Below are 24644 nucleotides of genomic sequence, written 5' to 3' on the forward strand. Positions count from 1 at the left end.
ACGATCTGCGCATTTATAGTGATAGTAACTCGAATACTAATAGTTACGTGAATTGGGGAAAGACTTACGAGTTGCCTGATGGCTATACCTACGGTGGAAGCGGCCGAACTTGGATTTGCGGGTATAATTTTCAAACAATCGAAATCGAGGTCTTTGCACTGGCTTCCAACAACTGAATTTGACAAACTGCCTGAAACTGCTGACATGATTCCACTTGATGTTGCCTAGTCAGTTCATGTTGTCTGATTTCTCAATTTGATGTTTTGTCTGCGAGTTTCAGTCGTTTGCTAAAAGTAATTAGGTGCTACTATTTGACTTAGCAGCCTACTACAGTAGTCACCTTGACTCAAACTCGAAGCTCGCCGTACGATAATAGCAGCACTTTGGTAGAGTAGAAAATCAAAGCTCAGCTGAACGCAATCGTGTACGGCGGAAGTGAACCGGTAAAAGAGAAGATCAGTAGAAAAATTTTCGGATGAAGTCAGGAATTGATTAATTTGTCCCTTTGTCCGCTCACTGAAGGATTATCCGAGACTCGTCTGTCAATGAAGAAATCTTGATGGAAGAAGACTGTGACGGTCAGGACGTGGACCTCGTAATATTGAATCGTGTAAATTGTTTTGCAGGGAATCAATAGACAACAAGCTGAACAGGTAAGAGCTTGGCCTAAATAAATAGCAGTAAATGTTCTATTCTACCTTCCAGCACTTGGAAGCGGTGAGACCTAAAATTTAGTGAAAGTGATATAGGCAGTTTTTCTATACCTCAACCGTTAAGAATGCAGCTTTTGGACGACCACAGCATGTGCCTTCTTTCGCATAGGCAGTTGTTATGATTGGGTCCAGGAGGTCGCACCAGGTGGCATCACCATAACTGTATAAATGAGACGGAATTGACAGTTACATATCATTCCTACGAACTACCAGAGCGCAAGGCAATGCAGTTCTTGTTCTTTCTCGCTACTGTTTCGTTGCTATTTGAATGGGGAGAAAGTACAAACACGTGCCAAAATGCTCTCCTCCGAGTCGTCTCGTCCGCCGAAGGACCAACGGTCTGCATGTCGTTGAACGAGTACCAGAAACGAAGTGGAGGCGTGAACGCAACAAAAGGAGAGGTCTGACATCTTACTATAATGACTAAACCTATGTATACTCGTCACGGTCACGTATGTAGAAAGGAGAGAAGGGAGCCGACGGACAGAAGGTATACGTGGTTCTAGTCAGAGACAGCCTGAGGCATTTTTTATTTCCGCTAGTTAGAATCGGGTGGGGCCACAGAAGGTAAGCATTTCGATATGACGTTTTGTTTATCTTAGTCTTCTAAACGAAGGGCTACATGCTTTTATTAAACCGTGTCCGAGTTCCAATGCCATCTCGCTCAACATCGGTGGGAGAGTGTTTATGACGACTATAGAGACAATCTCTCGAGATCCTGACTCGATTCTCGCAACCATGGTCGCGAACAATCAAAGCGAACCGGACGGAAGTTATTTCTTCGATCGTGACCCCACCCATTTTCGGTACATATTGAATTATATGCGAATGGGATTACCTAACCGGCCTGATACCTATCTCGCGAGAAGGGAGCTGTTACTTGAAGCCAGATACTACAACGTATCGGCAATCGTTCGACTTCTAAACCAGCCGTTTGGCGAAAGTATGATACTTCCATATGACAGCCAATATCAGAGCGTCATGCTGTCGTGGCTTCAGGAAGATGGAATCAGTTCTGATTGGAAGCTAATCTACAGAGGCACGAGAGACGGCTTCGGCGCGTTATCTTTTCACGCGTTCTGTGACAATAAGGGTCCTACAATAACTCTCATTAAATCGGTTGGAGATTGCATATTTGGAGGCTACAGTGATTTTTCGTGGACTAGTAGAAATGATTATATTCAAAGTACGGACGCTTTCCTGTTTGCCTTTGTTTCTAGTGGCCTGGGCACAACACCTTTTCGAGGGCGAGTATTCCAAAACGCTGGAAATGCTATGTATGACAACAGCGGGTACGGTCCATCATTTGGAGGAGGTCACGATCTGCACATTGCAAGTGATAGTAACTCAAATACTAATAGTTACATAAATTGGGGACATGCTTACGAGTTGCCTGATGGCTATACCTACAGTGGAAACGGCCGAACTTGGATTTGCGGAGCAAATTTTCAAACAATCGAAATCGAGGTCTTTGCACTGGCTTCCAGTAACTAAATCAGATGTTTCTGATTTGATGAACAGCCTGTAACTGCTGATATGTTTTCACTTGATGTTGTCTTGTTGCCGTTCGTCCAAGTTGTCTGATTTCTCAATTTGATGTGTTTTTTCTGCAAGCTTTAGTCAGCAATTAGGTGCTACCATTTGACTCCACATGCAGTCTACCAATCACCTTGATGCAACGAATAGGTTAATTTATTTATCGCATGCAAACTAGATAGTGCGTACATTAGACCAGTTTCCGTGTGCGCGCGCAGTCGCTAGACTATACGATGAAGACGCTAGCATTTCTACTCGTTCTCGTCGTGCAAACCAATTCGTTCTTCCTCTCGAAGATCCCTATTCCGACGCTGCCTCCAATATTCGATCCGGCGACTCCTGCCGTCAACAAAGCTCCAAGTCTCCCAGACAATTTTGTCGTACTCAACATCGGCGGAACAGTGTTCTCGGCGATTATGCGGCCGTTTTCAAAGCGAACGAAGTCGATGGAGCGTGTTTGGAGCAAATAAATAATGACATGCTCAAGAACGATTTGAATGTGGCTGCTCTTGGAAACAGGCATCGCATTCTCAGAAAAGTGCAATTGCTTTTTGGAAACGTTAAGTAGTAAATTGTGTGTGCACGTGCGAGCGTCGGCTTTTTCCCTTTTTTTTGCTATCGTTGTTTTGCTTTCGTAATTTTTGTTTCCATCCGGGACGGCGATTTCGAGAACTCCTCCTCGAAATCGAGAACCTGGACGGTGATTTGAAGGCCCTGATGACGCCACGCGCAGCTAAAACGGACTCAAGAAGAGTTAGTGGACGACTAGGCATCATTTCGGCGAGATTCGGACGAGTTTCTAACGTTTTCGCAACGGTCAGCGTCTCAGCACGCGCCTTCGATCTTTCTACGTAGTGACCATGGGCAGTGTCTCAAGCAAGTGTTCACACGCGACGTTTCCTCCAAGCGTGTTATTACGTCAGACCTTGATTTCCATTCTCTACTCGCACGTGGCATAACCATAGCGACGGGAGCGGACCTAAACGCGGTGGTCAAGCGGACGCAGGAACGTCTCCCTGCGCGGTGCATGTGGTTATATATTAGGTGAACGGACGCTGGTCTTTGACTGTTGTATATCATCGCTCCTGGCGAATTAGCAGAACACAGGCAATGCAGTTCTTCTTCTTTCTTGCTACTCTCTCGTTCATATTCCAATGGGGGGAAAGTACAAGTACGTGCCAAAATGCGAACCTCCGAGTCGTCTCGTCCGCAAAAGGGCCTACGGTCTGCATGTCGTTGAACGAGTACCAGAAACAAACTGTAGGCGTGAACGCAACGAAAGGAGAGGTTTGACATCTTACTATATAACTACTAAAAGCTATCTACTCGTCACGGTTACGTATAGAAAGGAGAGAGGGGAGTCGACGGACAGAAGGTAGGTCTGGTTTCCAGACAGAGACAGAGGGGCATGCATGACATTTCCACTAGGGAGAATCGGGTGGGACCATAGAAGGTAAGCGCTTATTTATATAATATGAAGTATGTTTATCGTAGTTAAAAAACTAAGAAGGGCTTCATACAAACGGATCGTGTTCATGCTATTGTATTGAACCGTGTCCGATTTCAAGTTCCAATGTTGTCTCGCTTAACGTCGGTGGAACGGTGTTCATGACGACTGTAGAGACTCTCACCCAAGACCCTCACTCAATTCTCGCTATCATGGTCGCGAACAATCAAAGCGAACCGGACGGAAGTTATTTCTTTGATCGTGACCCCACCCATTTTCGCTACATATTAAATTATCTGCGAACGGGATTACTTTACGGCGATCAGCCCGATACCGATCTCGCGAGAAGGGAGCTGCTACTTGAAGCCAGATACTACAACGTATCGGCAATGGTCCGACTCTTCAACCCGTTCAAAGATAGTGCTATACTTCCATATGACAGCCAATACCAGAATGTCATGATGTCGTGGCTTCAGGAAGATGGAATCAGTTCTGATTGGAAGCTCATTTACAGAGGCACGAGGGACGGCTTCGCTGTGTCATCTTTCCACGCGTTCTGTGACAATAAGGGTCCTACAATAACCCTCATTAAATCGGTTGGAGATTGCATATTTGGAGGCTACAGCGATGTTTCGTGGACTAGTCGTGGTGCTTCTATCCAAAGTACGGACGCTTTCCTGTTTGCCTTTGTTTCTAATGGCCTGGGCACAACACCTTTTCGAGGGCGTGTATTCCAAAACTCTGCAGATGCTATGTACGACCACAAAGATTACGGTCCAACGTTTGGAAGAGGTCTCGATCTGCACATTGCAAGTGATAGTAACTCAAATACTAATAGTCACATAAATTGGGGACGTACTTACGAGTTGCCTGATGGCTATACCTTCGGTGGAAACGGCCGAACTTGGATTTGCGGGTATCAGTTTCAAACAATCGAAATTGAGGTCTTTGCACTGGCTTCCAGCAACTAAATCAGATGTTTCTGATTTGATGAACAGCCTGTAACTGCTGACATGTTTTACTTGATGTTGTCTTGTTGCCGTTCGTCCATGTTGTCTGATTTCTCAATTTGATGTGTTTTTCTGCAAGCATAATTCAGTCGTTACTGTACTACCATTTGATTCATCGCATGCAAACTAGATAGCCTCCAATATTCGATCCGGCGACTCCTGCCGTCAACAAACCTCCAAGTCTCCCAGACAATTTTGTCGTACTCAACATCGGCGGAACAGTGTTCCTGACGACTATAGAGACACTCACTCAAGATCTGGACTCCGTCCTCGCGACGAATGTTACCTACTTCTTTGATCGTGACCCCACCCATTTTCGCTAAATATTGAATTACCTGCGAACGGGAATATTTTACGAGCCCGATAACGATCTCGCGAAACAAGAGCTCCTACTCGAAGCGAAATACTACAACGTTTTGCACATCGTGGATCAGCTTGACCCGCCTTTCTCCAAAGAGAGTACCATACTTCCATATATCAGACGGTTCTCCAATCGTGGCTTCAGGAAGATGGAATCAGTTCTGACAATTGGGAGTTGATTTATAGAGGCACTAGAGATGGCTTCAATAAGGGTCCAACAATAACCCTCATTAAATCGGTAGGAGATTGCATATTTGGAGGCTATAGTGATGTCTCGTGGAGTAGTAGCTCAGGGTATGTCAGCAGTACAGACGCTTTCCTGTTTGTCTTCGTTTCCAGTAGCCTAGGCACAACGCCTTTTCGAGGGCATGTAGTCAGAAACCCTGCCTGTATGCTATATATCAGGACAGCGGGTGGGGCCCAACATTTGGATATGGTCCCGACCTTCAAATTGCGGATAATAGTGACTCAAATACTAGAGTTACCTGAATTGGGCATTCACCTACGAGACACCGGATGGCTACGACGGTGGAGAATGGGTTTGCGGGGTTAGTTTTCAAACAACCGAAATTGAAGTGTTTTCTCTGGCTTCCGGAGACATTTTGGATTGCCTGTCACTACCTTGCATATGTGTCACCTTTGATTTAGTTGTCAATGAGAGATGTCACTGAAGCCACTAGGATGGTTTGACTATTAATTAAGATCAATGATGCAACGCATCACGAGCTCTAGCGCTCTACGCGTGATATGGAAGACTTCAAGATGGCGGCGCGGAGAAGAACTCGTACAGTACTACTGTACGTGAAGCTCGAACAACGAGCGAACGAGTCAGGAAAAGGAAGAACGGGACTCAATGTTTCTAAAGCGTTTCGATTCGTCGCGGAAGCGATATCTGCACGGCCACCCTGTCATCATTCTCGATTTTAGTAGCGCACGTCGATCAAAGATGTCCGACGGCGAAGAAATGCAAAGAGAGGAGCCTAGCCGCCACTAAAGGGACCGATGCGTGCTGCAAAAAGCGAAACAAGTTTGCCTTTACAGTTCGAGACAATGATTTCGATCCAATTGGACGAGCGAAGCTGAAAACGAGGCTGGAAATGAAGATTCGCCGCATTGATGCCTGACGGACTTCTCGCGAAGACTCCATCGCGGACTCTAGTGGCATAATTTCGGCGAGATTCAGCCGAGGTCCCCAACCTTTTCCTCCAAATAAGCGTCCACGTTAATTAATTAGTGAATAAAATAACGCCATAAAATAAATAATAATATCAGACGTGAATTCCATTCTTTAAACATACAGATCGTGATTGACTCCTGGAGGTCATGCACACCTGGAAGTATAAATAAGACGGGGTTGGGTTAGACCTGTTTCATATCACTCCTGCAAACGACGGTGTAGGCAATGCAGTTCTTTCTCTTTCTCGCTACTGTTTCATCACTGATATTCGAATGGGGGAGAAGTACAAGCGCGTGCCAAAATGCGTTCCTCCGAGTCATCCGGTCCGCAGAAGGACCCACGGTCTGCATGTCGTTGAACCAGTACCAGAACGCAACGAAAGGAGAGGTTCGACGCTTTACTACTAAACCTATATGTACTCGTCACGGTCACGTATATATAGAAAGGAGAGAGGGGAGTCGACGGACAGAAGGTAGGTCTGGTTTCCAGGCAGAGACAGAGGGGCATGCATGACATGACATTTCCACTAGGGAGAATCGGGGACCATAGAAGGTAAGCGCTTATTTACATAATATGAGGTATGTTCATCGCAGTTAAAAAAACTAAGGAGGGCTTCATACAAACGGATCGTGTTCGTGCTACTGTATTAAACCGTGTCCGATCTCAAGTTCCAATGTCGTCTCGCTTAACGTCGGTGGGACGGTGTTCATGACGACTGTAGAGACTCTCACCCAAGACCCTCGCTCGATTCTCGCGACCATGGTCGCGAACAATCAAAGCGAACCAGACGGAACTTATTTCTTTGATCGTGACCCCACCCATTTTCGCTACATATTGAATTATCTGCGAACGGGATTACTTTACGACGATCAGCCCGATACCGATCTCGCGAGAAAGGAACTGCTATTTGAAGCCAGATACTACAACGTATCGGCAATGGTCCGACTCTTCAACCCGTTCAAAGATAGTGCTGTACTTCCATATGACAGCCAGTATCAGAACGTCATGATGTCGTGGCTTCAGGAAGATGGGATCAGTTCTGATTGGAATCTCATTTACAGAGGAACGAGAGACGGCTTCGCTGCGTCATCTTTCCACACGTTCTGTGACAATAAGGGTCCTACAATAACTCTCATCAAATCGGTTGGAGATTGCATATTTGGAGGCTACAGCGATGTTTCGTGGACTAGTCGTGGTGCTTATATCGAAAGTACGGACGCTTTCCTGTTTGCCTTTGTTTCTAATGGCCTGGGCACAACACCTTTTCGAGGGCGTGTATTCCAAAACGCTGGAAATGCTATGTATGACAACAGCGGGTACGGTCCAACGTTTGGAGGAGGTTTTGATCTGTACATTGCAAGTGATAGTAACTCAAATACTAATAGCTACATGAATTGGGGAAATACTTACGAGTTGCCTGATGGCTATACCCACGGTGGAAGCGGCCAAACTTGGATTTGCGGGTATAATTTTCAAACAATCGAAATTGAGGTCTTTGCCCTGGCTTCCAGCAACTAAATCAGATGTTTCTGATTTGATGAACAGCCTGTATGTTTTCACTTGATGTTGTCTTGTTGCCGTTCGTCCAAGTTGTCTGATGTTTTTTTCTGCAAGCTTCAGTCGCTAGGTGCCACCATTTGACTTAGTATGCAGTCTACTACACCATGAGCATTGATACTACGAATAGGTTCATTTCTCTCGTATATTTTTAGATACCACATCAGACCAGATATTTCCAGTCATTCGTACGTGCATGCGCGCGCAATCACAAGACTACGGTACTTGTCGTGGAAGGAGGAAAACAGCTTTTGAACGAAGTGGCCCCAGAAGCTCCAAGGCGCACCACGTCCGTTGGCGGCAGGCCGTCGCAAGGCTGCCAGTCGGTGGGCCACTAGTCGGTCGATGACGTCATGTACGTCGTGGATGCAACGCGTCGGTCTCGGCGATTATGCGGCCGTTTTCAAAGCGAACGAAGTCGATGGAGCGTGTTTGAGCAAATAAATAATGACATGCTCAAGAACGATTAGAATGTGGCTGCATGCATGCTCTTGGAAACAGGCAGCGCATTCTCAGAAAAGTGCAATTGCTTTTTGGAAACGTTAAGTAGTAGTAATTGTGTGTGCCCGTGCAAGCGTCGGCTTTCTTATATTCTTCCCTTTTTTTGGCTATCGTTGTTTTGCTTTCGTAATTTTTGTTTCCCTCCATTGATTATCCATGGGGACGGCGATTTCGAGCACTCCTCCTCGAAAATCGAGAACCTGGACGGTGATTTGAAGGCCCTGATGACGCCACGCGCAGCTAAAACGGACTCTCTAAGACTCACGAAGAGTTATTGGACGACTAGGCATCATTTCGGCGAGATTCGGACGAACGGTCAGCGTCTCAGCACGCGCCTTCGATCTTTCTACGTAGTGACCATGGGCAGTGTCTCAAGCAGTGTTCACACGCGACGTTTCCTCCAAGCGTGTTATTACGTCAGACCGTGAGTTCCATTCTCTAGAGAGATTGGCTCGCATGTGGCATAACCATAGCGACGGGAGCGGACTTAAACGCGGTGGTATAGCAGAACACAGGCAATGCAGTTCTTCTTCTTTCTTGCTACTCTCTCGTTCATATTCCAATGCGGGGAAAGTACAAGTACGTGCCAAAATGCGAACCTCCGAGTCGTCTTGTCTGAAAAAGGGCCTACGGTCTGCATGTCGTTGAACGAGTACCAGAAACAAACTGTAGGCGTGAACGCAACGAAAGGAGAGGTTTGACATCTTACTATATAACTACTAAAAGCTATCTACTCGTCACGGTTACGTATAGAAAGGGGAGAAGGGAGCCGACGGGCAAAAGGTAGGCCTGGTTTCCAGTCGGAGACAGAGGCGGCATGCATGACATTTCTACTATAGGGAGAATCCGGTGGGGCCATAGAAGGTAAGCATTTATATATATGAAGTATTCTTTATCGTAGTATAAAACTAAGGAGGGCTACATACGAACGGATCGTGTTCGTGCTATTGTATTGAACCGTGTCCGATTTCAAGTTCCAATGTCGTCTCGCTTAACGTCGGTGGGACGGTGTTCATGGCGACTGTAGAGACTCTCGCCCAAGACCCTCACTCGATTCTCGCGACCATGGTCGCGAACAATCAAAGCGAACCGGACGGAAGTTATTTCTTCGATCGTGACCCCACCCATTTTCGCTACATATTGAATTATCTGCGAACGGGATTACTTTACAGGGATCAGCCCGATACCAATCTTGCGAGAAGGGAGCTACTACTTGAAGCCAGATACTACAACGTATCGGCAATGGTCCGACTCTTCAACCCGTTCAAAGAAAGTGCTATACTTCCATATGACAGCCAATATCAGACCGTCATGATATCGTGGCTTCATGAAGATGGAATCAGTTCTGATTGGAAGCTCATTTACAGAGGCACGAGAGACGGCTTCGCTGCGTCATCTTTTCACACGTTCTGTGACAATAAGGGTCCTACAATAACTCTCATCAAATCGGTTGGAGATTGCGTATTTGGAGGCTACACTAATGTTTCATGGACTAGTAGAAATAGTTATATCCAAAGTACGGACGCTTTCCTGTTTGCCTTTGTTTCTAATGGCCTGGGCACAACACCTTTTCGAGGGCGTGTATTCCAAAACTCTCAATATGCTATGGTTGACCACATCGCGTACGGCCCAGTATTTGGAGGAGGTAACGATCTGCTCATTGCAAGTGATAGTAACTCAAATACTAATAGTTACATAAATTGGGGACATACTTACGAGTTGCCTGATGGCTATACCTACGGTGGAAACGGCCGAACTTGGATTTGCGGAGCACATTTTCAAACAATCGAAATAGAGGTCTTTGCACTGGCTTCCAACAACTAAATTTGACGAACTGCCTGTAACTGCTGACATGTTTCCTCTTGATGTTGCCTAGTCAGTTCATGTTGTCTGATTTCTCTGCGAGTTTCAGTCGTTTGCTAAAAGTAATTAGGTGCTACTATTTGACTTAGCAGCCTACTACAGTAGTCACCTTGACTCAACTTCGAAGCTCGCCGTACGATAATAGCAGCACTTTGGTAGTGTAGAAAATCAAAGCTCAGCTGAACGCAATCGTGTACGGCGGAAGCGAACCGGTAAAAGAAGATCAGTAGAAAAATTTTCGGATGAAGTCAGGAATTGATTAATTTGTCCCTTTGTCCGCTCACTGAAGGATTATCCGAGACTCGTCTTTCAGTGAAGAAATCTTGATGGAAGAAGACTGTGACGGTCAGGACGAGGACCTCGTAATATTGAATCGTGTAAATTGTTTTGCAGCGAATCAATAGACAACAAGCTGAACAGGTAAGAGCTTGGCCTAAATAAATAGCAGTAAATGTTCTATTCTACCTTCCAGCACTTGGAAGCGGTGAGACCTAAAATTTAGTGAAAGTGATATATGTAGGCAGTTTTTCTATACCTCAACCGTTAGGAATGCAGCTTTTGGACGACTACAGCATATGCCTTCTTTCGCATAGGCAGTTGTTATGATTGGGTCCAGGAGGTCGCACCTGGTGGCATCACCATAACTGTATAAATGAGACGGAATTGACAGTTATATATCACTCCTACGAACTACCAGAGCGCAAGGCAATGCAGTTCTTGTTCTTTCTCGCTACTGTTTCGTTGCTATTTGAATGGGGAGAAAGTACAAACACGTGCCAAAATGCTCTCCTCCGAGTCGTCTCGTCCGCCGAAGGACCAACGGTCTGCATGTCGTTGAACGAGTACCAGAAACGAAGTGGAGGCGTGAACGCAACGAAAGGAGAGGTCTGACATCTTACTATAACGACTAAATCTATGTACTCGTCACGGTCACGTATATAGAAAGGAGAGAAGGGAGCCGACGGTCAGAAGGTATACGTGGGTCTGGTTCTAGTCAGAGACAGCCTGAGGCATTTTTTATTTCCGCTAGGGAGAATCGGGTGGGGCCACAGAAGGTAAGCATTTCGATATGACGTTTTGTTTATCTTAGTCTTCTAAACGAAGGGCTACATGCTTTTATTGAACCGTGTCGGAGTTCCAATGCCATCTCGCTCAACATCGGTGGGAGAGTGTTCATGACGACTATAGAGACAATCACTCGAGATCCTTACTCGATCCTCGCGACCGCGGTTATGAAGAATCAAAGCGAACCTGACGGAAGTTACTTCTTTGATCGAGACTTCACCTATTTTCGCTACATTTTGAATTACCTGCGAACGGGAATACTTTACCGCGACCAGCCCGATAGCGATCTCGCGAAAAGGGAGTTTCTACTTGAAGCCCAATACTACAACGTATCGGCAATCTTCGCACTTTTCAACCCTTTCAAAGATAGTGCTATACTTCCATATGACAGCCAATATCAGAGCGTCATGATGTCGTGGCTTCAGGAAGATGGAACCTATTCCGTCAATTGGAAGCTCATTTACAGAGGAACGAGAGACGGCTTCGCCGCGTCATCTTTTCACACGTTGTGTGACAATAAGGGTCCTACAATAACTCTCATTAAATCGGTTGGAGATTGCATATTTGGAGGCTACAGCGATGTTTCGTGGACTAGTAGAAATGATTATATCCAAAGTACGGACGCTTTCCTGTTTGCCTTTGTTTCTAATGGCCTGAGCACAACACCTTTTCGAGGGCGTGTATTCCAAAACTCTGCAAATGCTATGTATGACCACAGTTCGTACGGTCCAACGTTTGGAGGAGGTTTTGATCTGCACATTGCAAGTAATAGTAACTTGAATGAAGCCAGTTACATGAATTGGGGAATTACTTACGAGTTGCCTGATGGCTATACCTCTGGTGGCAGCGGCCTAACTTGGATTTGCGGGTATAATTTTCAAGCAATTGAAATAGAGGTCTTTGCACAGGCTTCCAGCAACTAAATCAGATGTTTCTGATTTGATGAACAGCCTGTAACTGCTGATATGTTTTCACTTGACGTTGTCTTGTTGCCGTTCGTCCAAGTTGTCTGATGTTTTTTTCTGCAAGCTTCAGTCGTTAGGTGCTACCATTTGACTTAGTATGCAGTCTACTACACCATGAGCATTGATACTACGAATAGGTTCATTTCTCTCGTATATTTTTAGATACCACATCAGACCAGATATTTCCAGTCATTCGTACGTGCATGCGCGCGCAATCACAAGACTACGGTACTTGTCGTGGAGGAGGAAAGCAGCTTTTGAACGAAGTGGCCCCACGCAGAAGCTCCAAGGCGCACCACGTCCGTTGGCGGCAGGCGTCGCTAGGCGGCCGGTCGGTGGGCCACTAGTCGGTCGATGACGTCATGTACGTCGTGGATGCAACGCGTCGGTCTCGGCGATTATGCGGCCGTTTTCAAAGCGAACGAAGTCGATGGAGCGTGTTTGAGCAAATAAATAATGACATGCTCAAGAACGATTAGAATGTGGCTGCATGCATGCTCTTGGAAACAGGCAGCGCATTCTCAGAAAAGTGCAATTGCTTGTTGGAAACGTTAAGTAGTAGTAATTGTGTGTGCCCGTGCAAGCGCCGGCTTTTTTATATTCTCCCCTTTTTTTGCTATCGTTGTTTCGCTTTTCGTAATTTTTGTTTCCCTCCATCGATTATCCGGGGGGACGGCGATTTCGAGCACTCCTCCTCGAAAATCGAGAACCTGGACGGTGATTTGAAGGGCGATGACGCCACGGGCAGCTAAAACGGACTCTCTAAGACTCACGAAGAATTATTGGACGACTAGGCATCATTTCGGCGAGATTCGGACGAACGGTCAGCGTCTCAGCACGCGCCTTCGATCTTTCTACGTAGTGACCATGGGCAGTGTCTCAAGCAGTGTTCACACGCGACGTTTCCTCCAAGCGTGTTATTACGTCAGACCGTGAGTTCCATTCTCTAGAGATTGGCTCGCACGTGGCATAACCATAGCGACGGGAGCGGACCTAAACGCGGTGGTATAGCAGAACACAGGCAATGCAGTTCTTCTTCTTTCTTGCTACTCTCTCGTTCATATTCCAATGGGGGGAAAGTACAAGTACGTGCCAAAATGCGAATCTCCGAGTCGTCTCGTCCGAAAAAGGGCCTACGGTCTGCATGTCGTTGAACGAGTACCAGAAACAAACTGTAGGCGTGAACGCAACGAAAGGAGAGGTTTGACATCTTACTATATAACTACTAAAAGCTATCTACTCGTCACGGTTACGTATAGAAAGGGGAGAAGGGAGCCGACGGGCAAAAGGTAGGCCTGGTTTCCAGTCGGAGACAGAGGCGGCATGCATGACATTTCTACTATAGGGAGAATCGGGTGGGGCCATAGAAGGTAAGCATTTATATATGGAGTATTCTTTTATCGTAGTGTAAAACTAAGGAGGGCTACATACGAACGGATCGTGTTCGTGCTATTGTATTGAACCGTGTCCGATCTCAAGTTCCAATGTCGTCTCGCTTAACGTCGGTGGGACGGTGTTCATGACGACTGTAGAGACTCTCACCCAAGACCCTCACTCGATTCTCGCGACCATGGTCGCGAACAATCAAAGCGAACCGGACGGAAGTTATTTCTTCGATCGTGACCCCACCCATTTTCGCTACATATTGAATTATCTGCGAACGGGATTACTTTACAGTGATCAGCCCGATACCGATCTTGCGAGAAGGGAGCTGCTACTTGAAGCCAGATACTACAACGTATCGGCAATGGTCCGACTCTTCAACCCGTTCAAAGATAGTGCTGTACTTCCATATGACAGCCAATATCAGAACGTCATGATGTCGTGGCTTCATGAAGATGGACTCAGTTCTTATTGGAAGCTAATTTACAGAGGCACGAGAGATGGCTTCGGCGCGTTATTTTTCCACGCGTTGTGTGACGACAAAGGCCCAACAATAACTCTCATTAAATCGGTTGGAGATTGCATATTTGGAGGCTACAGTGACGTTTCGTGGACTAGTAGAAATGCTTATATCCAAAGTACGAACGCTTTCCTGTTTGCTTTCGTTTCTAATGGCCTGGGCAGAACACCTTTTCAAGGGCGTGTATTCCGAAACTCTGCAAATGCTATGTATGACCACGATTCGTACGGTCCAACATTTGGAGGAGCTTACGATCTGCACATTGCAAGTGATAGTAACTCGAATAATAATAGCTACATAAATTGGGGAAATTCTTACGAGTTGCCTGATGGCTATACCTACGGTGGCAGCGGCCAAACTTGGATTTGCGGGTATCATTTTAAAACAATTGAAATTGAGGTCTTTGCACAGGCTTCCAGCAACTGAATTTGACGAAATACCTGTAACTGCTTGCATGTTTCTACTTGATGTTGCCTAGTCAGTTCATGTTGTCTGATTTCTCAATTTGGTGTTTGTCTGCTAGTAGAACCAAAATGCGATCCCTTGGGTCGTTTCGTCCGCAGAAGGACCGAAGGTCTGCATGTCGTTGAACGAGTACTAGGGCAATTTGAGTGAGCTTGGAAGCACGTTTATTTAGAACATAAAAGCTACGTACAAGCGTGCAGCGTAAAAAAGACGTCGATTCTGTCTTAGGTCGTTCGTTTCCTCCGACACATGCTATCCATGTCTCTCTTCTATTCGTGTATTTTATTCTTCATTTCCTTCCACCTAAAAGAAAGAAGTTAGTCATCTGTCAAATAGTCGTTTTACGTACCTTTTCTACCTTTTCTGCCTTCTCTTCTTCCACGTGGTGTGGCCTGGGTAATGCCAATGCGAACGCATTGGAAAAAGGTACGTACACGGAGAGATTGAACAGATTTTATCTTTCTTTTTTTTAGATTTTCTCGCGCATCGAAGTCAGGAAATGAATACGAAGACGATCCGCAAGAGAAAATGCATGCACGCGGTAAGTATTGCGAAAACGAACGAACGAATGCATGCAGCACGCTCCAACGTTTTATTTGTGCAAAATACAGTTCGAATGCTTCGCAATAACGCCAGAAAAAGAAGAACACTTAGCGTGCGTACGAGTTTGCGTCGAAATCGTTCCTTGTAGAGTGTCGCGAGGCCGTTTTTGCCTACAGCGCACTGTCCGTCCGTCCCTACGCGATGGACGATTCGGATGCCTCGCAAATCGACGATCGAACTCGATTCGGCCGGCAAAATGACAATCCTTTTCCGTTTCAAGTCCGAAGAGACGATCAGCACGATCTCGACGATCGGCTCTTCGACGTAGAAACGATCGCCGTCGCCGGTCTCGTTTTTTCGTCATCGACAGCGACGATCGATCGCAATTCCGCGAACATTCAGTTACTCGTTATCAACAAATACCGGTAAGCAGGATATTGGTACATACTGTGGTCATGCAACTATATATGCGTTTACAGTTTGAGACAATGATTTCGATCAAATCGGACGAGCGAAGCTGAACACGAGGCTGGAAATGAAGATGCGCCACATCCATGCTTGAACGACTCCTCGCGAAGACTCTATCGCGGACCCTAGTGGGCAACTATGCATAATTTGGACGAGATTCAGCCGAGTCCCCTCCAAACCTTCACGTTAATTAATAATTAATTAAATAATAATATCAGTTTCAAACAACCGAAATTGAAGTGTTTTCTCTGGCTTCCGGAGACATTTTGGATTGCCTGTCACTACCTTGCATATGTGTCACCTTTGATTTAGTTGTCAATGAGAGATGTCACTGAAGCCACTAGGGTGGTTTGACTATTAATTAAGATCAATGATGCAACGCATCACGAGATCTAGCGCTCTACGCGTGATATGGAAGACTTCAAGATGGCGGCGCGGAGAAGAACTCGTACTACTGTACTGTACGTGAAGCTCGAACAACGAGCGAACGAGTCAGGAAAAGGAAGAAGAGAACGACGGGACTCAATGTTTCTAAAGCGTTTCGATTCGTCGCGGAAGCGATATCTGCACGGCCACCCTGTCATCAGAGATTAAGTAGGAGGCTCCTACTTAATCTCTGCTGTCATCATCATTTTAGTAGCGCACGTCGATCAAAGATGTCCGACGGCGAAGAAATGCAAAGAGAGGAGCCTAGCCGCCACTAAAGGGCCCGATGCGTGCTGCGAAAAGCGAAACAAGTTTGCCTTTACAGTTCGAGACAATGATTTTGATCCAATTGGACGAGCGAAGCTGAAAACGAGGCTGGAAATGAAGATTCGCCGCATTGATGCCTGACGGACTTCTCGCGAAGACTCCATCGCGGACTCTAGTGGGCAACTAGGCGTAATTTCGGCGAGATTCAGCCGAGGTCCCCAACCTTTTCCTCCAAATAAGCGTCCACGTTAATTAATTAGTGAATAAAATAACGCCATAAAATAAATAATAATATCAGACGTGAATTCCATTCTTTAAACATACAGATCGTGATTGACTCCTGGAGGTCATGCACACCTGGAAGTATAAATAAGACGGGTTGGGTTAAAATTATTTGCATTCTCTAAGTGTAGTGTTGTCAAATTAGTTTTTTGAAAATATTGTTCGTTCGACGACAGGACTCGTCTTGGAGCCATTGAATCCGATAGCGCGAAGCGCATGTAAGAGAAATCCTCATCAACACCAACACCTCCTTTGCTAACTGCTACATATTATTTATTCCTATAGCAAAACGACCGCAGCAACCTCTACCACCCGTACCTCAGCCGCAAGGGGGAAAGCAGCTTTTGAACGAAGTGGCTCCAGAAGCTCCAAGGCGCACGACCTCCGTTGGCGGCAGGCCGTCGCAAGGCGGCCGGTCGGTGAGCCACTGGTCGGTTGATGACGTCATGTCGTGGATGCAACGCGTCGGTCTCGGCGATTATGCGGCCGTTTTCAAAGCGAACGAAGTCGATGGAGCGTGTTTGGAGCAAATAACTAATGACATGCTCAAGAACGATTTGAATGTGGCTGCTCTTGGAAACAGGCAGCGCATTCTCAGAAAAGTGCAATTGCTTGTTGGAAACGTTAAGTAGTAGTAATTGTGTGTGCCCGTGCAAGCGTCGGATTTTTTATATTCTTCCCTTTTTTTTGCTATCGTTGTTTTGCTTTCGTAATTTTGTTTCCCTCCATCGATCATCCGGGACGGCGATTTCGAGCACTCCTCGGACGGTGATTTGAAGGCCCCGATGATGCCACGCGCAGCTAAAACAGACTCTCTAAGACTCGCGAAGAGTTAGTGGACGACTAGGCATCATTTCGGCGAGATTCGGACGAGTTTCTAACGTTTTCGCAACGGTCAGCGTCTCAGCACGCGCCTTGGATCTTCCAAGCGTGTTATTACGTCAGACCGTGATTTCCATTCTCTACTCGCACATGGCCTAACCATAGCGACGGGAGCGGACCTAAACGCGGTGGTATAGCAACCTCAGCGCGGTGTGGTACATATTCACTGTTGTACATCATCGCTCCTGGCGAATTAGCAGAACACAGGCAATGCAGTTCTTCTTCTTTCTTGCTACTCTCTCGTTCATATTCCAATGGGGGGAAAGTACAAGTACGTGCCAAAATGCGAATCTCCGAGTCGTCTCGTCCGCACAAGGACCCACGGTCTGCATGTCGTTGAACCAGTACCAGAACGCAACGAAAGGAGAGGTTCGACGCTTTACCACTAAACCTATCTACTCGTCACGGTCACATATATATAGAAAGGAGAGAGGGGAGTCGACGGACAGAAGGTACGTAGGTCTGGTTCGAGACAGCCTGAGCCATTTTTTATTTCCGCTAGGGAGAATCGGGTGGGGCCATAGAAGGTAAGCATTTATATAAGATGAAGTATTGTTTATTTTGGTCTTCTAAAAATACCAAGGGGGGCTTCATACAAACGGATCATGTTCGTGCTATTGTATTGAACCGTGTCCGATCTCAAGTTCCAATGTCGTCTCGCTTAACATTGGTGGGACGGTGTTCATGACGACTGTAGAGACTCTCGCCCAAGATCCTCACTCGATTCTCGCGACCATGGTCGCGAACAATCAAAGCGAACCGGACGGAAGTTACTTCTTCGATCGTGACCCCACCCATTTTCGCTACATATTGAATTATCTGCGAATGGGATTACCTAACCGGCCTGATACCTATCTCGCGAGAAGGGAGTTGTTACTTGAAGCCAGATACTACAACGTATCGGCAATCGTTCGACTTCTAAACCAGCCGTTTGGCGAAAGTATGATACTTCCATATGACAGCCAATATCAGAACGTCATGCTGTCGTGGCTTCAGGAAGATGGAATCAGTTCTGATTGGAAGCTAATCTACAGAGGCACAAGAGATGGCTTCGGCGCGTCATCTTTTCACGCGTTCTGTGACAATAAGGGTCCTACAATAACTCTCCTCAAATCGGTTGGAGATTGCATATTTGGAGGCTACAGCGATGTTTCGTGGACTAGTCGTGGTGCTTATATCCAAAGTACGGACGCTTTCCTGTTTGCCTTTGTTTCTAATGGCCTGGGCACAACACCTTTTCGAGGGCGTGTATTCCAAAACGCTGGAAGTGCTATGTATGACAACAGCGGGTACGGTCCAACGTTTGGAGGAGGTCACGATCTGCGCATTGCAAGTGATAGTAACTCGAATACTAATAGCTACATGAATTGGGGAAATACTTACGAGTTGCCTGATGGCTACACGTACACTGGAAACGGCAGAACTTGGATTTGCGGGTATAATTTTCAAACAATCGAAATCGAGGTCTTTGCACTGGCTTCCAGCAACTGAATTTGATGAACTGCCTGTAACTGCTGACATGTTTCCACTTGATGTTGTCTTGTTTAATTCATGTTGTCTGATTTTTCAATTTGATGTTTAGTTTGCAGTTTGCAAAAGGAACTCCTGCAAACTACCACTAGTGCCAAAATGCTATCCTTCGAGTCGTCTTGTCGGCAGAAGGACCGAATTAATTAAGGTCTGCATGTCGTTGAACGAGTATTGGGGCAATTTGAATGAATTTATTTAGAACATAAAAAGCTACGTACAAGTGTGCAGCGTAAAAAAGCGTAGATTCTGTCATTGGTCGTTCGTTTTCTCCCACACATCCATGTCTCTGCTATTCGTTTTCAGCATCATCATTTTCATTTCCTTCCACCTAAAAAAAGAAGTTAGTTATCTCGTTCTACGTACCTTTTTCGTGGGCTTTTTTATATTCTCCCTTTTTTGCTATCGTTGTTTCCCTCCACCGAACATCCGGGACGGCGATTTCGAGCACTCCTCAATCGAGAACATGGACGGCGATTTGAAGGCCCTGATAGCGCCACGCGCAGCTAAGACGGACTCGCTAAGACTCACGATGAGACGACTAGGCATTATTTCGGCGAGATTCGGACGAGTTTCTAACGTTTTCGCAACGGTCAGCGTCTCAGCACGCGCCGTCTTTCTACGTAGTGACCATAGGCAGTGTCTCAAGCAGTGTTCACACGCGACGTTTCCTCCAAGCGTGTTATTACGTCAGACCGTGAGTTCCATTCTCTAGAGAGATTGGCTCGCACGTGGCATAACCATAGCGACGGGAGCGGACCTAAACGCGGTGGTATAGCAGAACACAGGCAATGCAGTTCTTCTTCTTTCTTGCTACTCTCTCGTTCATATTCCAATGGGGGGAAAGTACAAGTACGTGCCAAAATGCGAATCTCCGAGTCGTCTCGTCCGCAAAAGGGCCTACGGTCTGCATGTCGCTGAACCAATACCAGAAACAAACTGTAGGCGTGAACGCAACGAAAGGAGAGGTTTGACATCTTACTATAACTACTAAAAGCTATCTACTCGTCACGGTTATGTATAGAAAGGGGAGAAGGGAGTCGACGGACAGAAGGTAGGTCTGGTTTCCAGTCGGAGACAGAGGCGGCATGCATGACATTTTTACTATAGGGAGAATCCGGTGGGGCCATAGAAGGTAAGCATTTATATATATGAAGTATTCTTTATCGTAGTATAAAACTAAGGAGGGCTACATACGAACGGATCGTGTTCGTGCTATTGTATTGAACCGTGTCCGATCTCAAGTTCCAATGTCGTCTCGCTTAACGTCGGTGGGACGGTGTTCATGACGACTGAAGAGACTCTCACCCAAGACCCTCACTCGATTCTCGCGACCATGGTCGCGAACAATCAAAGCGAACCGGACGGAAGTTATTTCTTTGATCGTGACCCCACCCATTTTCGCTACATATTGAATTATCTGCGAACGGGATTACTTTACAGTGATCAGCCCGATACCGATCTCGCGAGAAGGGAGCTACTACTTGAAGCCAGATACTACAACGTATCAGCAATCCTTCGATTCTTTAACCTGTTCAAAAAAAGTGCTATACTTCCATATGACAGCCAATATCAGAGCGTCATGCTGTCGTGGCTTCAGGAAGATGGAATCAGTTCTGATTGGAGGCTAATTTACAGAGGCACGAGAGACGGCTTCACTGCGTCTGCTTTTCACTCGTTCTGTGACAATAAGGGTCCTACAATAACTCTCATTAAATCGGTTGGAGATTGCATATTTGGAGGCTACAGCGACGTTTCGTGGAATAGTAGTGCTGGTTATATCACAAGTACGAATGCTTTCCTGTTTGCCTTCGTTTCTAATGGCCTAGGCGCAACACCCTTTCGAGGGCGTGTATTCCGATACTCTCAATATGCTATGTATGACGGCAGCGGGTACGGTCCAACGTTTGGAGGAGGTAACGATCTGCTCATTGCAAGTAATAGTAACTCGAATAGTAATAGTTACATGAATTGGGGATATACTTACGAGTTGCCTAATGGCTATACCTATGGTGGCAGCGGCAGAACTTGGATTTGCGGGTATCATTTTCAAACAGCCGAAATCGAAGTTTTTGCACTAGCCTCCAGTAACTAAATGGGACAAACAGCCTGTAACTGCTGACATGTTTCCACTTGATGTTGCCTAGTCAGTTCATGTTGTCTGATTTTTCAATTTGATGTTCTGTCTGCGAGTTTCAGTCGTTTGCTAAAAGTAATTAGGTGCTACTATTTGACATAGCAGCCTACTGCAGTAGTCACCTTGACCCAACCTCGAAGCTCGCCGTACGATAATAGCAGCACTTTGGTAGTGTAGAAAATCAAAGCTCAGCTGAACGCAATCGTGTACAGCGGAAGCGAACCGGTAAAAGAAAAGATCAGTAGAAAAATTTCGGATGATGTCAAGATCTAATTAATTTGTCCCTTTGTCCGCTCACTGAAGGATTATCCGAGACTCGTCTTTCAATGAAGAAATCTTGATGAAAGAAGACTGTGACGGTCAGGACGAGGACCTCATAATATTGAATCGTGTAAATTGTTTTGCAGGGAATCAATAGACAACAAGCTGAATAGGTAAGAGCTTGGCCTAAATAAATAGCAGTAAATGTTCTATTCTACCTTCCAGCACTTGGAAGCGGTGAGACCTAAAATTTAGTGAAAGTGATATAGGCAGTTTTTCTATACCTCAACCGTTAAGAATGCAGCTTTTGGACGACCACAGCATGTGCCTTCTTTCGCATAGGCAGTTGTTATGATTGGGTCCAGGAGGTCGCACCAGGTGGCATCACCATAACTGTATAAATGAGACGGGATTGACGGTTACATATCACTCCTACGAACTACCAGAGCGCAAGGCAATGCAGTTCTTGTTCTTTCTCGCTACTGTTTCGTTGCTATTTGAATGGGGAGAAAGTACAAACACGTGCCAAAATGCTCTCCTCCGAGTCGTCTCGTCCGCCGAAGGACCAACGGTCTGCATGTCGTTGAACGAGTACCAGAAACGAAGTGGAGGCGTGAACGCAACGAAAGGAGAGGTCTGACATCTTACTATAACGACTAAACCTATGTACTCGTCACGGTCACGTATATAGAAAGGAGAGAAGGGAGCCGACGGACAGAAGGTATACGTGGGTCTGGTTCTAGTCGGAGACAGCCTGAGGCATTTTTTATTTCCGCTAGGGAGAATCGGGTGGGGCCACAGAAGGTAAGCATTTCGATATGACGTTTTGTTTATCTTAGTCTTCTAAACGAAGGGCTACATGCTTTTATTAAACCGTGTCCGAGTTCCAATGCCATCTCGCTCAACATCGGTGGTAGAGTGTTTATGACGACTATAGAGACAATCACTCGAGATCCTTACTCGATCCTCGCGACCGCGGTTATGAACAATCAAAGCGAACCTGACGGAAGTTACTTCTTTGATCGAGACTTCACCTATTTTCGCTACATTTTGAATTACCTGCGAACGGGAATACTTTACCGCGACCGGCCCGATACCGATCTCGCGAAAAGGGAGTTTCTACTTGAAGCCCAATACTACAACGTATCGGCAATCTTCGGACTATTCAATCCGTTCAAAGATAGTGCTATACTTCCATATGACAGCCAATATCAGACCGTCATGATGTCGTGGCTTCAGGAAGATGGAGCCTATTCCGTCAATTGGAAGCTCATTTACAGAGGCACGAGAGATGGCTTCGCCGCGTCATCTTTTCACTCGTTATGTAACAATAAGGGTCCTACAATAACTCTCATTAGATCGGTTGGAGATTGCATTTTTGGAGGCTACAGTGATGTTTCGTGGAGTAGTCGTGGTAATTATATCCAAAGTACGGACGCTTTCCTGTTTGCCTTTGTTTCGAATGGCCTAGGCACAACACCTTTTCGAGGGCGTGTATTCCAAAACGCTGGAAATGCTATATATGACTACAACCTGTACGGTCCAACGTTTGGAGCAGGTCACGACCTTCACATTGCAAGTGATAGTAACTCGAATTCTAATAGTTACATGGAGTGGGGAAATACTTACGAGTTGCCTGATGGCTATACCCACGGTGGAAACGGCCGAACTTGGATTTGCGGGAGAAATTTTCAAACAATCGAAATCGAGGTCTTTGCACTGGCTTCCAGCAACTAAATCAGATGTTTCTGATTTGATGAACAGCCTGTAACTGCTGATATGTTTTCACTTGATGTTGTCTTGTTGCCGTTCGTCCAAGTTGTCTGATTTCTCAATTTGATGTGTTTTTTCTGCAAGCTTTAGTCAGCAATTAGGTGCTACCATTTGACTCCACATGCAGTCTACCAATCACCTTGATGCAACGAATAGGTTAATTTATTTATCGCAGATAGCGCGTACATCAGACCAGTTCCGTGTGCGCGCGCAGTCGCTAGACTATACGATGAAGACGCTAGCATTTCTACTCGTTCTCGTCGTGCAAACCAATTCGTTCTTCGTCTCGAAGATCCCTATTCCGACGCTGCCTCCAATATTCGATCCGGCGACTCCTGCCGTCAACAAAGCTCCAAGTCTCCCAGACAATTTTGTCGTACTCAACATCGGCGGAACAGTGTTCCTGACGACTATAGAGACACTCACTAAAGATCCGGACTCCGTCCTCGCGACGAAGGTTACAAGCGAACCCGATGTTACCTACTTCTTCTTTGATCGTGACCCCACCCATTTTCGCTACATATTGAATTACCTGCGAACGGGAATATTTTACGAGCCCGATAACAATCTCGCGAAACAAGAGCTCCTACTCGAAGCGAAATACTACAACGTTTTGCACATCGTGGATCAACTTGACCCGCCTTTCTCCAAAGAGAGTACCATACTTCCATATGGCAGCGATTTTCAGACGGTTCTGCAATCGTGGCTTCAGGAAGATGGAACCTATTCCGTCAATTGGAAGCTCATTTACAGAGGCACGAGAGATGGCTTCAGTGCGTCATCTTTCCACACGTTCTGTGACAATAAGGGTCGTACAATAACCCTCATCAAATCGGTTGAAGATTGCATATTTGGAGGCTACAGCGATGTTTCGTGGACTAGTAGAAATGGTTATATCCAAAGTACGAACGCTTTCCTGTTTGCCTTTGTTTCTAATGGCCTGGGCACAACACCTTTTCATGGGCGTGTATTCCAAAACTCTGCAAATGCTATGTATGACTACAGCTTGTTTGGTCCAACGTTTGGAGGAGGTTTTGATCTGCACATTGCAACTGATAGTAACTCGAATTCTAATAGTAACATGAATTGGGGAAATACTTACGAGTTGCCTGATGGCTATACCTTCGGTGGAAACGGCCGAACTTGGGTTTGCGGGGATCGTTTTCAAACAAAAGAAATTGAGGTCCTTGCACTGGCTTCCAGCAACTAAATCAGATATTTCTGACAGCCTGTAACCGCTAGCATGTTTTCACTTGATGTTGTCTGGTTGTCGTTCGTCCAAGTTGTCTGATGTTTTTTTCTGCAAGCTTCAGTCGTTAGGTGCTACCATTTGACAGTCTACTACACCATGATCATTGATACAACGAATAGGTTCATTTCTCTCGTATATTTTTAGATACCACATCAGACCAGATATTTCCAGTCATTCGTACGTGCATGGGCGCACAATCGCAAGACTAGGGGGAAAACAGCTTTTGAACGAAGTGGCTCCAGAAGCTCCAAGGCGCACCACGTC

The 24644-nt window shown here is 45.9% G+C and overlaps 6 protein-coding genes across 13 annotated transcripts; all 6 read left to right on the forward strand.

Moving 5' to 3' along the window:
* Positions 1-479: 479 nt before the first annotated feature.
* On the forward strand, positions 480-7775 carry LOC136192635 (uncharacterized). 3 transcript variants are annotated; one of them, XM_065981295.1, is made up of 6 exons: positions 480-578; positions 627-653; positions 706-1114; positions 1174-1203; positions 3678-3702; positions 6851-7775. In XM_065981295.1, exons 3-6 carry the CDS (start codon positions 938-940, stop codon positions 7759-7761), a joined length of 1143 nt encoding a protein of 380 aa, XP_065837367.1. In that variant the 5' UTR covers positions 480-578; positions 627-653; positions 706-937; the 3' UTR covers positions 7762-7775. The 3 variants fall into 3 exon arrangements, with proteins under 3 accessions (XP_065837367.1, XP_065837366.1, XP_065837368.1); XM_065981294.1 differs by lacking the exons at positions 480-578; positions 627-653; positions 706-1114; positions 1174-1203 and adding exons at positions 2963-3536; positions 3595-3624; XM_065981296.1 differs by lacking the exons at positions 480-578; positions 627-653; positions 706-1114; positions 1174-1203; positions 3678-3702 and adding exons at positions 6035-6630; positions 6686-6715; positions 6774-6795.
* Positions 7776-8807: 1032 nt separating this feature from the next.
* LOC136192636 (uncharacterized) lies at positions 8808-14754 on the forward strand. 6 transcript variants are annotated; one of them, XR_010671200.1, is made up of 7 exons: positions 8808-8996; positions 9055-11049; positions 11107-11136; positions 11195-11219; positions 11269-13395; positions 13454-13483; positions 13540-14754. XR_010671200.1 is itself a non-coding variant. In XM_065981299.1 (5 exons), exons 2-5 carry the CDS (start codon positions 10873-10875, stop codon positions 12150-12152), a joined length of 1116 nt encoding a protein of 371 aa, XP_065837371.1. In that variant the 5' UTR covers positions 8808-8996; positions 9055-10872; the 3' UTR covers positions 12153-13443. The 6 variants fall into 6 exon arrangements, 2 of the variants coding, with proteins under 2 accessions (XP_065837371.1, XP_065837369.1); XR_010671201.1 differs by having other exon boundaries at positions 9055-9165; positions 9215-11049; positions 13454-14754; XR_010671202.1 differs by having other exon boundaries at positions 9055-9084; positions 9141-11049; positions 13454-14754.
* A 1460-nt stretch (positions 14755-16214) lies between these two features.
* LOC136193360 (uncharacterized) lies at positions 16215-19051 on the forward strand. The gene is made up of 5 exons (XM_065982247.1): positions 16215-16766; positions 16834-17799; positions 17853-17882; positions 17933-17957; positions 18014-19051. Exons 2-5 carry the CDS (start codon positions 17641-17643, stop codon positions 18919-18921), a joined length of 1122 nt encoding a protein of 373 aa, XP_065838319.1. The 5' UTR covers positions 16215-16766; positions 16834-17640; the 3' UTR covers positions 18922-19051.
* A 360-nt stretch (positions 19052-19411) lies between these two features.
* LOC136192704 (uncharacterized) lies at positions 19412-21186 on the forward strand. Its single transcript, XM_065981392.1, has 4 exons — positions 19412-19925; positions 19982-20011; positions 20068-20092; positions 20142-21186. The coding sequence occupies exons 1-4, from the start codon at positions 19749-19751 to the stop codon at positions 21050-21052; spliced, it is 1143 nt and encodes a 380-aa protein (XP_065837464.1). The 5' UTR covers positions 19412-19748; the 3' UTR covers positions 21053-21186.
* Positions 21187-21766: 580 nt separating this feature from the next.
* LOC136192706 (uncharacterized) lies at positions 21767-23211 on the forward strand. Its single transcript, XM_065981395.1, has 4 exons — positions 21767-21989; positions 22047-22076; positions 22135-22159; positions 22209-23211. The coding sequence occupies exons 1-4, from the start codon at positions 21813-21815 to the stop codon at positions 23090-23092; spliced, it is 1116 nt and encodes a 371-aa protein (XP_065837467.1). The 5' UTR covers positions 21767-21812; the 3' UTR covers positions 23093-23211.
* A 146-nt stretch (positions 23212-23357) lies between these two features.
* Positions 23358-24462, forward strand: LOC136193081 (uncharacterized). Its single transcript, XM_065981872.1, has one exon. The coding sequence runs from the start codon at positions 23358-23360 to the stop codon at positions 24336-24338; it is 981 nt and encodes a 326-aa protein (XP_065837944.1). The 3' UTR covers positions 24339-24462.
* The last annotated feature ends 182 nt before the right edge of the window (positions 24463-24644 follow it).

The sequence above is a fragment of the Oscarella lobularis genome, chromosome 11 (assembly GCF_947507565.1).
Source record: "Oscarella lobularis chromosome 11, ooOscLobu1.1, whole genome shotgun sequence".
Lineage (NCBI taxonomy): Eukaryota > Metazoa > Porifera > Homoscleromorpha > Homosclerophorida > Oscarellidae > Oscarella > Oscarella lobularis.